The sequence below is a fragment of the Phytophthora infestans genome, genomic scaffold (assembly GCF_000142945.1).
Source record: "Phytophthora infestans T30-4 supercont1.38 genomic scaffold, whole genome shotgun sequence".
Classification (NCBI taxonomy): domain Eukaryota; phylum Oomycota; class Peronosporomycetes; order Peronosporales; family Peronosporaceae; genus Phytophthora; species Phytophthora infestans.
Genome location: NW_003303721.1, coordinates 916,614 through 931,551, shown reverse-complemented (window position 1 = coordinate 931,551; position 14,938 = coordinate 916,614). Strand labels below are relative to the sequence as shown.

Sequence of the window (14,938 nt, the reverse complement as noted above, 5' to 3'; positions counted from 1 at the left end):
GCATGTTTGCAGTACTAAATAGCCGCGGCTCAAAGTTCTAGGACAAAGTTCATCCAGGTTGGATACTGAGTGCACCCAGATCTATCGTTCTTGGTTGTTTTATTAATAAAAATCGCCAAAGCTGAGCTATGATGACTAACAAAACGACTACATGTATTGTACTGGACGAGTAATCGAATCCGCATCTTCGTTGCGCGATGTACTGCTAACGAGCAACTATGGATCTCAAAACAGTGTTTAGCGACCAATTTACTGTTTCTACTACGTAGTACAAGACAGCGGACCGGAGTAGCTGTCAATATGCCAGCGAATTTTACATAGTGCTGTAAAGCATACAAAATATCGCAAGGAATTTGTTATTTATTCTATCGGGACAAGAATTAATCATTGTAATTATAAAGTCAAATGCATTTGTCCAAAAAAAAATTCGGGACTCCTGCATCTGACACTCTTCTTTTTATTCGATATGCATTTCAGGCCTTTTTACTTTTTTCGACCAAAGCCCAACTCTCAAAATACTGTACAATGTATCTCCCACATACAAACTCGGCGCCATTGCCATAAATAGTTGCCAACAATCGGTGGCCCTCGGCATATCATACTCTTGCAATTCGATTTGAACGCTTAGCACCAAATTTCTGAGTTCATCCTGGCGCCCTTGTTTACAAAACGGTGCTACATTGAAATAAATATTACAGTACATGTTAATACGACAAGAAACAAGATTTCCACCGTTTTGTAAACAAGATTACCATAATGGAATAGTTTCCGTGGTGTGGTGCACATTCTTCCAAAATACAAGTTGCTCATCAGCAGAAGGAAGCCGTTGCGCTCTCTCTAACTCAAGTTGAGTCTCAAGCAGCCATGGCGAACGACTCAGAGCAGACGTCGCTACTCATCAACGACTGCGATGTGGACGTTGAGTTCGTACCTGCCATCATCGCTCGCGGCACGAGCTTCCCGGCCGCCAGTCCCACGTACACAGCTTCGTTGGATGTGGTTAAGATACGCGACTACGAGACGGAGAGCGACGCTGCGTCCCTGGTGCAGGAATTAACCCACGAACAAGACAAAGAACCCGAACCCGTAGCCATTGACGAGTTCTGGAAGACCATGGCGCTCGCTTACCCCGTCGTCATCACCTACACCCTCGAGTATCTTCCTGGCCTCGTGTGTATTGTACTGGTAGGACACATCGAGTCGCCCGACACGAAGCGTTATGTGGCAGCAGCGACACTCTCGACCATGTTCACCAATGTATCGGCGCTCTCCATTGGCTTCGGCCTCACCTCGGCGCTCGATACCTTGTGCTCGCAAGCGTATGGAGCTGGGAAGTTAGATAAACTGGGACTGTACTTGCAATCGGCCCTCATCGTAGTGGGGGCGTGTTTGGTCCCTGTGTTCCTCATGAACTGGCACGCCGAGTTCTTCTTGGAGCTCAGTGGACAAGACCCAGAGGTGGCGAGACTAGCGGGCGAGTTTTCCAGAGTGACGGTCTTTGGCGTCCCGTTTCTATTCATCTACGAAATGTTGCGCAAACTGTTGCAAGCTCAAAATGTCGTGAGGCCAATGGTATTATTTTGCGTTTAGTAGGGACGGTTATCAATGTATTTTGGCGGATATATGCTCACGTACTGGACGCCGGCTGGGCTTCCACCGAAGCTGCGTTGTTCAAGGACTTTGTGGGTACGTGGACATGCAACTGTGTCTTGTGCCGTACTTCATTGCTAGTGGCAACCACACGAGGTGGTGGACTGGCTGGAAGCTGAAAGAAGCGTGGGCTCTCGTGCCCTTGTTTACGCGATTGGGTCTACCGGGCTTGGCGATGATGGCGATGGAATGGTGGGCGTACGAGGTGCTCGCAGTGCTGGCAGGTAACTTACCGGATGGCGTCGTGGCAGTGAGTGCTCATGCGGTGCTCATGAATGTGGCTTCGTCCATTTACACGGTGTTTATGGGCGTCTCGGTCTCCAGTAACATCCGCGTCGGGAACTGTCTGGGGGCGAATCACCCAAAGAAGGCGCGAGTTATTAGCCGCACTACACTTAGTACCGTCTTTGTGCTCTCTTGTTTCTTCGCTGGCCTCGTGTATTTGCTCCGTCATCAGATCCCTGTCCTTGTGATCAATGATCCTGTCGCGATCCAACGCGCTTCCGATGCGCTTCTTGTGATGGTTCCGTACGAAATTATCGACTCCCTCAACTGCGTTATCCAAGGCATCTACAAGGGAGCAGGATGGCAGGATACGGCGGCGAAGACGAATGCTCTTGCCTTCTACGTCATTGGCATCCCACTGGGAGCCTTACTGTCGTTCCACTTTGGAATTGGCATCGAAGGACTCTGGATCGGCTTCGGAACGGGCATCGCCACTGCCTTCACCGTCTGCAGCACAAACCTTTATTACGCAAGCTGGGAACAAATGGCTCTTGAAGCGCGTGCTAGACTCGCCCACTGAGGGTGCTTCCGAGCTGGATGGCAACAGCAATATCAGCTTCTTACAACAAGTTGCTTTTTACGTCTTGGGCTCAAGAACAAGCTGGGCAATACACACAGTACTGATATTAAACGCTAAAAAAGCGGAGCAAGCGAAGATTTACTACAGTACAGTAGTTTTCTTACAAAAAAAGAGTGATACTTTTTTTTGCAGACAAGGACAGAAGCAAGACCGTTGAACCGGGTGTTTTTGTCCTTTTAAATATGGCCACAAGGTTGTCCGATGTGAAATGTCACTTGTGAATTCCGTCTTGGAGGTTGTTTGTCACGTAGAATCCAAGACGGTCGTCTTTTTTTTATTTTATTTACGTCCAGCATTTGTATTGGAGCCCTGGTGTAAACTGCAAAAGCGCAATCGTTAGCACGTGTAGCCTATTCTGTGCGATAATAGGAGCAACATATCTAAATAATACACCCAAACTCTAAAAATTGAGTGAGCTACAGCCACCGACGTGGGTACGTGATCTAATGTGGCGCGGAGTGTACTTCAAGTAATTAAAATGAACCTCTTTTAAGGGCAACAGTGTTGGGGATAATAACATATGCGCATTTCAACATTACCAGTTTTGTACGTTAAGAGTCGCACAATAGAAATGTTGCCGTCTCAGAGTACGAAAAGTTGCTGTTCGGCGGTGTATTTAGGAGAGCTGAAAAAAGTATATTGGAGACTCCTCGATATCGATGAGGCTTATGCTAACCAATTGGAGGTTACCAGATACGCAAACTATTACAAGATAGATCCTTCTCATGTTAGCACTTTCATCGATCCTAAGCGAGTATAAACCTCTTTCCCGCCGATTCCGGCTTACAAGGCATGTGACCACGAATGCACACCGTGGAGCACGATGCCATTGTAGAACACGATAACACGGACAACACAGATGCACTATGCGAGCCCAATATCATAGACATCATTACCACACCGCGATTGCACGATAGCGTGATAGCGTGGTCGATGGAACCTCACCAGGAGAGCACCATACACGGGCGACGGAACAACCCGACTACGTGGAGAAAATAAACCACGGAATAGCACCCTTCGGCTAAAGTACCAGTGATGGGAGGCCAACGGCCACGAAATATTATGTACCAGAAAACCACTGCAACCCACGTAAGCGTTTGAAAGCAGGAAATAGTTAGCAGCCACGAATAGGCCGTACTAAAGAGCATGAACCTAAAAGAGAGAGCACGTATCCACTAAGCAGCGTGGGCCACGAAGCCAGGAGGAACACGGAAGAGCACGGGCCAGTGAAGAGCATGACATTCCAACAGGTAGTACGGGGCAGTGGAAGCGTACCAAATCACGATAGTGTACGGGGTCACATGGGACTACGGAATTGTATGTGGTTAAGTACACGGAGCCACAACGAACTGGAGTGAATGACGCATACGAAGCACACCACACCACGATGAATTCAGAATAACAAAAATGGTAGCATTGGTAGTTAGCAAACGAAATTGAGACAGATTATGACAAAATACAAGATTTCGTATTCTGTCGAAAGCTGAACACAATACGAACCTTGCGCAGTACCCACTGACGGCACAGCAAGTCATGTAGCACTTGGTCCCATACTTGTGGGACTTCTCCTTGTTGTAAGTCCGTATAGGATTGTATTGACTTCGATTAGGGATTGTTCCCTTGTCGAAGCTTACACGTGGACCGAGACGATATCCGCGACGAAACGTTTTCTCGATCACCTGCAAAATGGGGAGGATCTGGAACGCCCTGTCAGTGGTCGTATCTCCGCTGGTAGTGCTTGTAAAATAGAGGAAACGAGTTATTGTTCTGAATCTCTCGCGCTTCATGTACCTTCCAAAGGTTTCCCGAGGAACGGCACCTTCTTCACTGGTAGCTCAATGCTTTGACAAGCCGTCCTTATGTCCACACAGCGTACGCGCCACCAACAGCCCAATTACGTGCAAAATCTCGTGCTCTCGAATTGGCTTCTGTCTTTTAGGCTTGTCAATGATGTCTTCTAGGGCTTCCACGAATTTCTTAGGGTCTTTAGCTTGGGCTGCAAGCTGTCGCTCACGGGTCTGATGTGCGATCGCTGGAATGCGTTTTCTCCGATAGGCTTCAGACTCCAACGTAATTTCTTCCACAATGAATTGGGCAAGAAGTAAAAGATCATTCCAATCGGTGACTCAGCAGAAGCAGCAACAGATTTCGTGGTTCCCCATCTACCGTCATACAAAACAGCTCCGTCCAGTTATATATAGATCGGCTGTGCCAAGTATAATACAGAACTAGTTAGACGTTGATAACTCTTATTCTGTATATCACAGACTTACCACAGGGGTCTTGGTCGTATAATTCCTACCATGAACTAGCAAGCTCCCGCATTTCTCTCATGTCTTGCCGAAAATTCTGACTTGCGTCCTCAAATTTCGGGTCTGACTCCACGTCATCCACGTATTCCTCTTCATCGATTTCGTGCTCGTCAAAACCGAATCCTCGTCATCTGACTCGGCACTGCATAGGAACGACTCGTCACCAATATTGACATCATCTACGTCAACTGGACCAAAGCGATTCTCAGCACGGAAGGCTTCCATAAAGGTACCTCGATCAAATTCATCTAGACCCGGTTCGTCGTCATCTCTATCACATGCCTCTAGACCCAGTTCGTCGTCAGTCTTTAGTTCCTCCTCGAGACTTGCAGCGCCACCACCAGCATTTGTATCCTCAATAGCAATTGGGCTCGTATCAACAGCGTTATTAGCGCCTTGTTCCGTAGCAGCCATAATAGGGGTTCCCACCGTAACCGCTTGTTCTGTAGCAACCATATTAGCGGTCGCCACCGTAGCTTCTTCTTCTGTAGCAGCCGGATTAGCGGCGTCGGCACGAATTTCTAGCTCAGGTGTTGGCGGCTCAGGCTGGCGTCGTCGAACGGCAGCATACGCTGCTAGTTTCCCCATCGGAGGCTTCATTGCAGGCATCGAACCAATTGGACAAGGTGGAGGTGGAGGTAGAGGTATCAAGCCTTCCTGTATTGCGTATACCCAAAGCGCCTTAGACCCTAAAACATTTACAAATAGTTAGTCAACCATTTTGTACAATCGCAAACCACCAAGCATACCGATGAAATAGTCAATACCGACTTTGTCCTGGCGTAGCTTGCCTTTAACACCCATCTAGACGTATGTATGGTCTGAGCTGAGGCCTGAAGGGCGTCTTGCACACCACCCCGCCTTGACGAGAGAGCTCCACAAGCACTTGAACTCCTTGGGGTCGATCCAGTCCGTCATCTCGAAATGAGTGGCGTGAAAGGTGAGGCAGGAAATGCGATAAAGGGCTTATGATAAGATTTCAAAACCTGTCACTCATTTATACAGCCTTTTCTATGGTTGCAGGAAAAAGCCCGTCTATCTCCCCAACTCCAATCCGTTATGATAAAAGCCCCTCTCTCACCAATACAAACAGTTATATGCGGGGAATCTCCTTTTACCTTCTTGCTTCTAACCTTTCAGCATATAGAAATCTGCAATATTCCTTCTTTGGTCAAATACAGAATACGGCCTTTATTGAGTTAAAGGAGTCACACGGAGACGTAAAATTTAACACAATATTGTGGACCATGCGAACTTGCTGAATATGCATACCTCGACAAGTTTTAAAAATATTTATTCTACTAACCACGCTTATTGTTTGAAGTTAAATATTAATTAATTTAATTGGATTGGGTGAAACACATTCTTAATTAACCGTGCTAGGTCAGTGAGATAGCATACTTTAATTTGCTGTTAAGAAAATGAAGTACATTTTGAACAAGCATAGGCCGTGTTGTCACTACAGAAAGCAACACCAGTCTAAGAGCTGATTGGGTAAGAACAAAGTTGTTACATTCGGCAAACTAAATGTTGACCTTGTGCGCGTAGTTTGCGAGCTCAATAACACCTGCTAGCGCAGTGGGAAATGCGAGCTTACCAGAACGGAATGTGCCATACAATAAACACGTAAACACACTTTAAATAGGGTACACGATGAGATGGAATCACGGAAGGACACGAACATGGAAAACGGCTCAACCAGTGAAGACGCGGGACCACAGAACAACACCCAGTCACGAATTACATGAATGCACGTAGCCATGGGAGAGCACAGAGAGCGATGCCACGGTAGAACGTGTTACCACAGACGACGTAGCCCTACTATGATACCCCAGTGTATCGGAGAGGTACAGAAACACCGAAGAGCACGTAGCCACGGGAGCCATGGACTGGAAATGACCAAGATGCGGAGCACGATACTACAGTAGCATACGATATCATTGACAAGAGTCCGTACACGAAAGTCACGGAATAACTCCTCGGTAGAGCATGAAGGCAGACCGCGGTGTATGATACCACGGAAGAACATGAACTCACGGGCAACGCTTTTACCCAGCGCGAGCACGATAGCATGGACGGACAAACCACACCACGAGACCGCGATAACTCGTTAATGGAGTCTCACTACGATAGAACGATACACGTGCGACGGATCACCACAACAACGTGGAGGAATTAAACCACAGAATAGCACCATTCCGCTAGAATACCGGTGATGGGAGGTCAGCGACAACAAAAGTCTATGTACCATGAATCCTGTAGCCCAAGTAAATGTTTGAGATCAGGAAATAGTTAGCAGCCACGAAAGAGATCGTACTTAAGAGCATGAGCACAAAAGAGAGAGCGCATACCCACTAAGCAGCGTGGGCCAGCGGTGAGCAGGTAACCACGAAGCCAGAAAGGACACGGAAGAGCGCGGACCATGGAAGAACATGGCAATCAACCTGAAGTACGGAGTAGCGGAAGCGTACCAAATCACAATATTGTACGGGTCCCCATAAGACTACGGAATGGTAAGTGGCTAAGTACACGAAGCCAAGACCTGCTGGGGTGTACGACGCTCACAAAGCACGCAATATTAAGAAGCACTTCAAATTTGAGGCCACCTCATCTCCAACAGACCATGCCACTCCGCCGCGTAGCGGCGGCGGCCGACTAGACTGGACAAAACACCAGCTGCAGCGCTGGCTAGGTTTGTACAATTTCGCGCAAGAATATGCACAAGGAATTATGTGACAAGCATAGATTTGCATGTGAATTTAATTGGGGACCCGGACCCAGGTGCCCGGGGGATTCGCATTTAAATTTCAAATAAAAAAGCGGGTTAGCTACCTCGGGTAAAAAAAATCCAGTGATCCTTACATGCAAATTTATTATCAGCTCGTAACTGCCATCACTGGTGGCATGGGAGGTCTGTATTTAAAATACTTTGTAAGCAGGCCTGCTGAGTCTCTATCAAAGCTATAAATATGCTACCTCCAGAGGTGACTTACGTTTTAATACGTCAAATGATTTGGCCGAGTCGCTGTGAAAAGTCGACTCCCTTTAATACATGTACACTAGCCGAACGCCGCCACTTCGCGGCGTTGGCGCATGCATTATAACTACTGTGCTATGCCTCCGCTTCGCCTCGCTGCACTACTTGAATGGTAAGTTAGTACGCTGGCCCTTCGGTCCCGTAAGGTTGCCGTGTTGGGCCTCCCCGCTGCGCTAGGCAGCAGTTGTATATTTGGCCAATGGGTGGGGCGCTTTCGCTTCGCTCGGCAGAATTTTGTCCAGTGATAAGTGCGTATTTGTGCTACAGATGGAGTCACCGACAGAAAGTATGTAGAGTAGTGTTTTAGATGTGCGCGTCATGTATCGACAGAAGATATGGCCCACTAATGTACCGTATAGTAAATCCTCTCCCAAATGAACCTTCAGAGCCTGAAATCCTGTCGTACATGATATAATTCAGGTCTACTAAGTCCGTTCCCAGTGGAGTAAACTTGATATTACTCAAATGACAAACATGCTACGAAATTTTGAAGACAGGAAGTGTATGTGTGGTAGCCTACGACTACAAAGTGGCCGTGGACAAACTGTTAATTAGTTTTATGCTAGTAACCAGCAGCTACTAGCCTTAAAATTATTTTATCATTATTCGACACATCGAGAACACATAATATTTGTATGTGTTCTCGAAGTTGGCAACCTAAAATATGTGTGCCAAAAAACTATAACTAGTCGGGACTAAATTTTAGTCTGACACAATGATCCACCAACAAGTTTGTTGTGCCCCCCCCCCTCAACGGAAACACAAAAAGACATTAATCTATCTATCTGATAATGATCATCATTCTACCTGTTTTTAGAGAGTGCGATACTCCATTGCATTCTCACAAGTATTTCCGACATGGAGCTGAAATTAGTGGAGTGTACATGCAATTGCGGCTACAGTTAGGTGAAGAATGGTTAAATGACCTGGTGTTTCATAGTTTAGCAAATAATTGCTTATCCATGCGACCAGAAAACTTACATACTTAAATCCATAAATACAGTTTCAGTATGCCTGTGTGCCTCCACGTCAAACCTGGAAACGCACAGAAAATACATCTGCATTTTATGCTTCTCTCGGCCGGCATGCTTTCTCAACTCGTTTATATACGTGGATATTGGCGCCTGATACTGTTTTTCTAGTTCTACATGTAGCAATGATCCGTTTACAGAAGACGACTTATGTAACATGATATTCTGCTATACCTGATAGAGGAGTCGACCACGGGTCATATCAAGTAGGAAAGGTTTTGCTGTACTATTATATAATACTAGCCAAGCGCCGCCGCGTAGCGTTAGGTTTAGTTCTACTTGTTTGGCCTTCTCGCCTCCGCTACGCTTCGGCGGGACGACTACTGAATTTTTTTAGCTGAACCCATGTGTACCCAAATTGATTTTTTTTAATTTCATTGATTTGGGTCAGCATCATGCTAACCTGATTTAAGAAATAATTATTCTAATGATCTTGAATCTAAATTCTTGATGCAATCTCTTTTTTATTGCTGGCTATCACTGTATCTTCATCTTCCACCCAAAACTACCAGTACTTCAAATAAAATTTATACAAACGCTACACAATATGTTTAGTTTAGCGTCGTGCTTGATATCACGGGCCATTTATGAGCCGCTATGAAACTTAGGTCACATCAGCGCAAAAGATAGTAATGGCCTATCCAGCTTGCACTACTTGCCTGCTTGTACTACCTATTTCAGCTTGTAAGTAGCTAAAGATTGCTCACTTCTCATATCAAACTCAATGAAAGCTAACAAATTATTCAAATTGTACTATTTTTTAATGTATGTAGCGTTCACTTTGTGCTGATTCAGAATAAGCATTCGAATCTGTGCCATTTATGATCGAAGCGCTTGGATATTGTGTCGCAAGACGCCTTGCCGCTGTTGCTGTTGACGGTAGTGTTTTCTATTTGATAATTTAACGATGATTCCAGGATTATTGGACGTCATTTAGGCTCCAAGTTTATTAACGTTTCTTTATGGGGTCTACGTAACCAACTATAATTCACACATCTCGTGTTTTGTTGTTGTCTTGTTGCTCCATTAAAAATCGTATCCTACGCCCCTGTCGACGACACGTCCGCCAGTTAAGTAGTATCGGATTTTGCTGTCTAAACAACTCTTAGAGAACAATGGTTTACAGCAGTAACACATGTGAGTTCATTTATTCAGTCTAAAACTATCTCTCTTTATGGATCAAGTGACAACGCTTATTAGCAGCGTTGTTCTTACGTCAGTTCTTACGGCCATCTTCTGTTGTACATGTACTACGATTTGGCAGCTCAGCCAGTTACCTCACTCTCAGATAATTTATTAATACTTCTACAACAAAACAGCTGTAGTTATTATAGTCATTGTAACTTGCAGAAACTATTACGTATAGAGTATTACGTATATTAATAGTACGGCCTCGAAAACGCGCATTCCTACGTGTACGCTAAACACGTTGCAGCATAGGAAGCTTCTTTAGGGGCTATTTCATTTGAGAATAAGTAGCTCTCCTTCGCACTCAAATATTAAAGCAACATGCATTTTTAAAATAGTAAATATTGTGCTTTGCAGATGGAATGTCCATCCGTTTTATCTAGATCGAGCATGGTCGTAGCATAAAACCACGATTAAAAATGAGATGGGAAGAGGCAGGCATCGATTTGTTTTAAATGTGATCGAATTACCATTTCAAAACGGCAAAAAGGGTCGATTTACAGGATATCGATGTGAATTTGGTGGTTGATCGATCCCGAGCGGTCGATTTGGCTGCCGTGGCTCGATTTATCAGCCAGTTTTGTAAGATCGATTTGATCTTTTTATAAGCCTCGATTTAATAAAACGACCTCTATTTATTATAAATCGCGCATTAGACTAAGTGAAAAGAACAAAAGCATTGAATTACACAATACTTCGCAATATTAAAACGATGCCGCCTTCGGATAATGGATAGTGAATCACATGAATTTATTGATGTAAGCTACATAATTCAGTTTTAAATACCCGAAGCCGCCTTCGCTTTGCTCGGCAGACAATGGGAAGGCTAAAAAATCTGAGCGTTTCATGTGACGGACGGACGGACACCGTGCTAGCATTGATAGTGTAGGACTAGCGCTCTGGGCGCCTGCTCCGCGAACGCTAGGGTATGGTTGGCTGGTGTAGAGAGGGTTGACCACCTCCGCTACGCTGCGGCGGCCTTAGAGTTTCTACTTAGAGCGAAGCTACAAACAATATATGTAGACTGTGATCTACGTTCCAAAACAACACTGCACACAATACCCTTAGTGCTCACATTTTATGGGAGACATGACCAAGGTTTAACGTGATAGGCAAGATGAGAACCATTTTGCCCGGGAAGGTTTTGTAGATAACCCCATTTGAGCGCATAGCTCCCAAAATGACACGAATCGGAGATGCGCGTGGTTGCAAAGTTTAAATATGCGTCCCGGAGACGTGTCAGTATCAATAAGGATCCTAAATTGGCATATATAGGTGAGGAATCCCAGTTTATCTGGAGTAAATAAGCCTACTCAAACATTCTACCATCTGCACGCCGTCGCCGCGAGGCAGTCGACACCATATCTTTGATTGCGACGGTCTTTTAGAGCAAGGTTTGGTCGGCTCCTCGCGCGAAGTATCTTTTAGAACAGGTAGTATTTGCCGATGTTCACCACAAACACCAATATTATGCCTTGAAATTGTTCCGCTGAGCTCTTTATGATATTACTGAAGGGTCTTTCCACTATCTGCCGCATGCATTGATCTTATTTGTAAAGCTGACTTACTTACTGACTAATTTGCGTAGCTACTGCCTCACCGAGTGACGTAGATCCTTTCCGATTGACATTTACTGGTTCCTATATGTATGGAGAACATACAAAGCCATATGGCTGTAGACAAATTACCAGATCGTAGATATCTTAGACTTGAATCGAAAAGTAGCTCATGTACATTAGATGAAGTACTTTCGCTGTCTACCTAACAGCCCGGCGTACTATTTGATATGTCCGTGTATATCCCGCAATGTCGCGAGTGGTGTGCTTGTGATAACCAACACCCATGCATTGGGTCAGCTGCGATCTCTGTACTCTTGCATCGTCGTGCTAGCTTACTGTACCTACACTTGAAATGTATCCGTCTTTATGATCAAGCGCGTCACTAATTGGGCACAGGTCATACCCGCGGTGATGGAGGCAACCTGATACAGGCCAGCTGACCAGGCGTCTGTTAGCAGTAGTCAAAACAAATATATACGCTCGCGGTAGGTACACATTATAGCCATCCGCGACTCATCCGAGCTCTTATCTCGGCCGTTATGGACAGCGCAGTAGTACGTACAGATACGTAGACTTGCCGCCTACCGGTATGGTCTGCACTATCACACACGTGCTCCTATCTTTGTAGGCAGCAACTTATTCGTCGCACATAGTGCTTACACAATTCTGTAGTTTCTATTTGTGGGCGTACATTAGTGGAATATACGCTCTGAACGTTGACTATACAGATTGCGTGGTGTTGCCTTTGTCCAAGTGAGCGAGTGTACGTGTAACGCCTATGCAGATATGGACGGTGAGCTTGCGGCTGTCCACAGTACACTGCTCACAGCATTAAGAGTTATTAACACTAATTACGAGAGAGACTTCCAAGATTCAATGACATCAATTAGTGTTGATCACACTAAATGAAAGCTAAGACTATATGAGGTACAACACAATAGTGTTACCGTATAGTCTTAGTAATAGGCGACAAGGGTCGAACAAAGTGTGTCACAATGTACCCATACAAATCCTAAGATTTGAAGTTGACTTTACACAGATTTATTAACTCCATATTTTTACCACGTCAAACGTCAAAGCAGTGCTTCAGTTTATTAAGCGGCATCGTTACCACTACATGTATCGTCCTCACTGACCCTATATTTGCTTCTAATGTCGCCCTCTGAGTTGATCTCTTCTTCTATAATTTTGTTGCGCTCAAGCTCAGCAACACCATTGTTGATATCGTGAACACTATCTTCATCGCAAGCTCATACGTACCGGTTTGATCGGCGTTAACCACTTGAAATCGATCTCCCTCAACAATTGTCTGCATTACCTTCCCTTTAAAGTCCCTTGCAACTTCTGCTGCGTCTGCCGGAGTGGTCTGACCTTGACGCGTTTTCAGCTGCAGAGAAAGCTTGTGGCGGCGCATAAAGAAATGCAGCCACGAAACTGAGGCAGAAAACTAGGTTTCATCCAGCCCGGAGTCTGCTGCAACCTCTTTACCTTTTAGTTTTAGCATAGTGCGCGAGACGGGGGCGCCAACCTTTCCTAGTGAGTCGATCCAAAGAACAATTTGCTCTTCTGCTTCTTTTCTAAAAGAACTGTAGCCATTCCACCATCGCGGAAATTGAAATGACTGGAGTGGTCGCTGTTGCAAGCCAATCTTCGTTGGTTCGCCACTTGCTGATGAGCTACTTTCAATTGTCGCTCCTTCCCCGTTAGTGAGCCGCTGAACTTGTCTAGAGCCTCTCCAGGTGTATGGCCAGCACAGATGTAGCTATGAGCGTTCTGTTTGTGACGGTACGCGACTCATACGCGCTTGTACTGCTTCCGTTTCCCTTGATACTACAGTCTTACCCCGCACAAAGCGCCCAGGCGTACTAAAAAATATTATGATGTGGTTTAGAACAGTGTGTAGCCTCGATTACAACGTAAAGTAGAATACAAGAACACACCGCGGGAAGGGTTCTATTAAATTAATGAGCTCTAAGCCAATGCTTTTAGAACGACTCTAATGCATGTAGAAATCTACTCTCCACCAATTATTTTATTGCAGTTGAGACCATCAAAGCTCAACTGCTCATTCTAAAAATATCTGAGTAGCTTTGACATATCTTCCGTGTGCGGGGCATTGTATGTACCTCTTCCCTGATGGGTCCTCAATTGACATAACCAGAATCGATCCATGGACCAGTAGTATGCCAATCCATGCTTCGACCAATTGAGCCGTCAGCACATAATAAAGTGACGTGCACGCATATATGTTTGTAGCTGTATAATCTCCACCTGACCTGTGCGTTCTTCAAAGTCAAGAAGTTTGTTCGTAGAATAGCGCCTAAGCACTCAAAACGAAAAAAAACGTTCACTAGGCGCTATTTTTTATAAGTATGCCTGGGCGCTCTGTGCGGGGTAAGCTGGTAGGGCGGACCATCTTGATGTTAGCGTTACAGTGCAACCTAGGAATTAGAGTCTTCAAATCCTATAATTAGGACACTGTAAACTGTAACCAACTGTTGTTTTTCCTGGAACACTATTGGTCGAAGCAGCATGTCGCTTAGGACCAAACGTCGCCTATTACTAAAACTATACGGTATTGTAGACTTACACTGTAGCTTTTTGGGTCAGCTGCACATCGTCTTGAAGTATGTCGGTATCTCCAACAGCGTCTGTGGGCGATAGTTTTCCCGTAAAATAGTCGCGATGATCGTGAATATTTCGCTGCAGCTCATCACTTAACTGCTCTACCTTCCATTCACTCGAAGCGCAAGCTAGACCGCACCGCACCATTGCCTTTTGCGCAAACGTGATTTTTTGCTTCTTTGTCCTTTGTTAATTGACATCCGCAACAGCCTTCGCAGCAAGCTGGAGATAAAATGATTTTCCTGGATTTTGTAGAGCGCCAGACCACGATCCATCTCGTCTCACTGTGTTCTACCACTCCTCGTTCTAAATCATCTTTAGGTTTTCTTCATTCCACCGCTTTGTCCATGCGTCTTCAATTTTTGATATGACGAATGAGTCAGCGGGGTTGAACAAGGTGAGTAGCATTTGCAGGGAAAAACCTAAGCTCAACGTTGAGTTCTTGAAGTTGCTGTTTTACCTCATCTGTGGGGGAGTGACCACTGTAATTATCAGCCCACAGAATTAGTTTGCGTGCTCCTGCTTTTCGTTTGATAACTCGCCGCTCCTTTAGCCACTTTGTAAATACAGATGATGTCATAAAACCTTTGTTTGCTGTTCTATAGCAAACTCCTGCAATATAAAAGGCAAGCAATACACAAGTTAGCACTCCTTACGTAATAGTGGAGACA

General features: G+C 45.2%; 2 protein-coding genes across 2 annotated transcripts; one reads left to right on the top strand and one right to left on the bottom strand.

Moving 5' to 3' along the window:
• Positions 1-864: 864 nt before the first annotated feature.
• PITG_15116 (Multidrug/Oligosaccharidyl-lipid/Polysaccharide (MOP) Flippase Superfamily) lies at positions 865-2,455 on the top strand (the record flags this gene model as incomplete). The annotated part of the gene is made up of 3 exons (XM_002898237.1): positions 865-1,589; positions 1,663-2,167; positions 2,228-2,455. The coding sequence occupies 3 exons, from the start codon at positions 865-867 to the stop codon at positions 2,453-2,455; spliced, it is 1,458 nt and encodes a 485-aa protein (XP_002898283.1).
• Positions 2,456-3,690: 1,235 nt separating this feature from the next.
• On the bottom strand, positions 3,691-5,415 carry PITG_15115 (uncharacterized protein; the record flags this gene model as incomplete). Its single annotated transcript, XM_002898236.1, has 4 exons — positions 3,691-3,822; positions 4,150-4,194; positions 4,414-4,533; positions 4,945-5,415. The coding sequence occupies 4 exons, from the start codon at positions 5,413-5,415 to the stop codon at positions 3,691-3,693; spliced, it is 768 nt and encodes a 255-aa protein (XP_002898282.1).
• Positions 5,416-14,938: the final 9,523 nt, after the last annotated feature.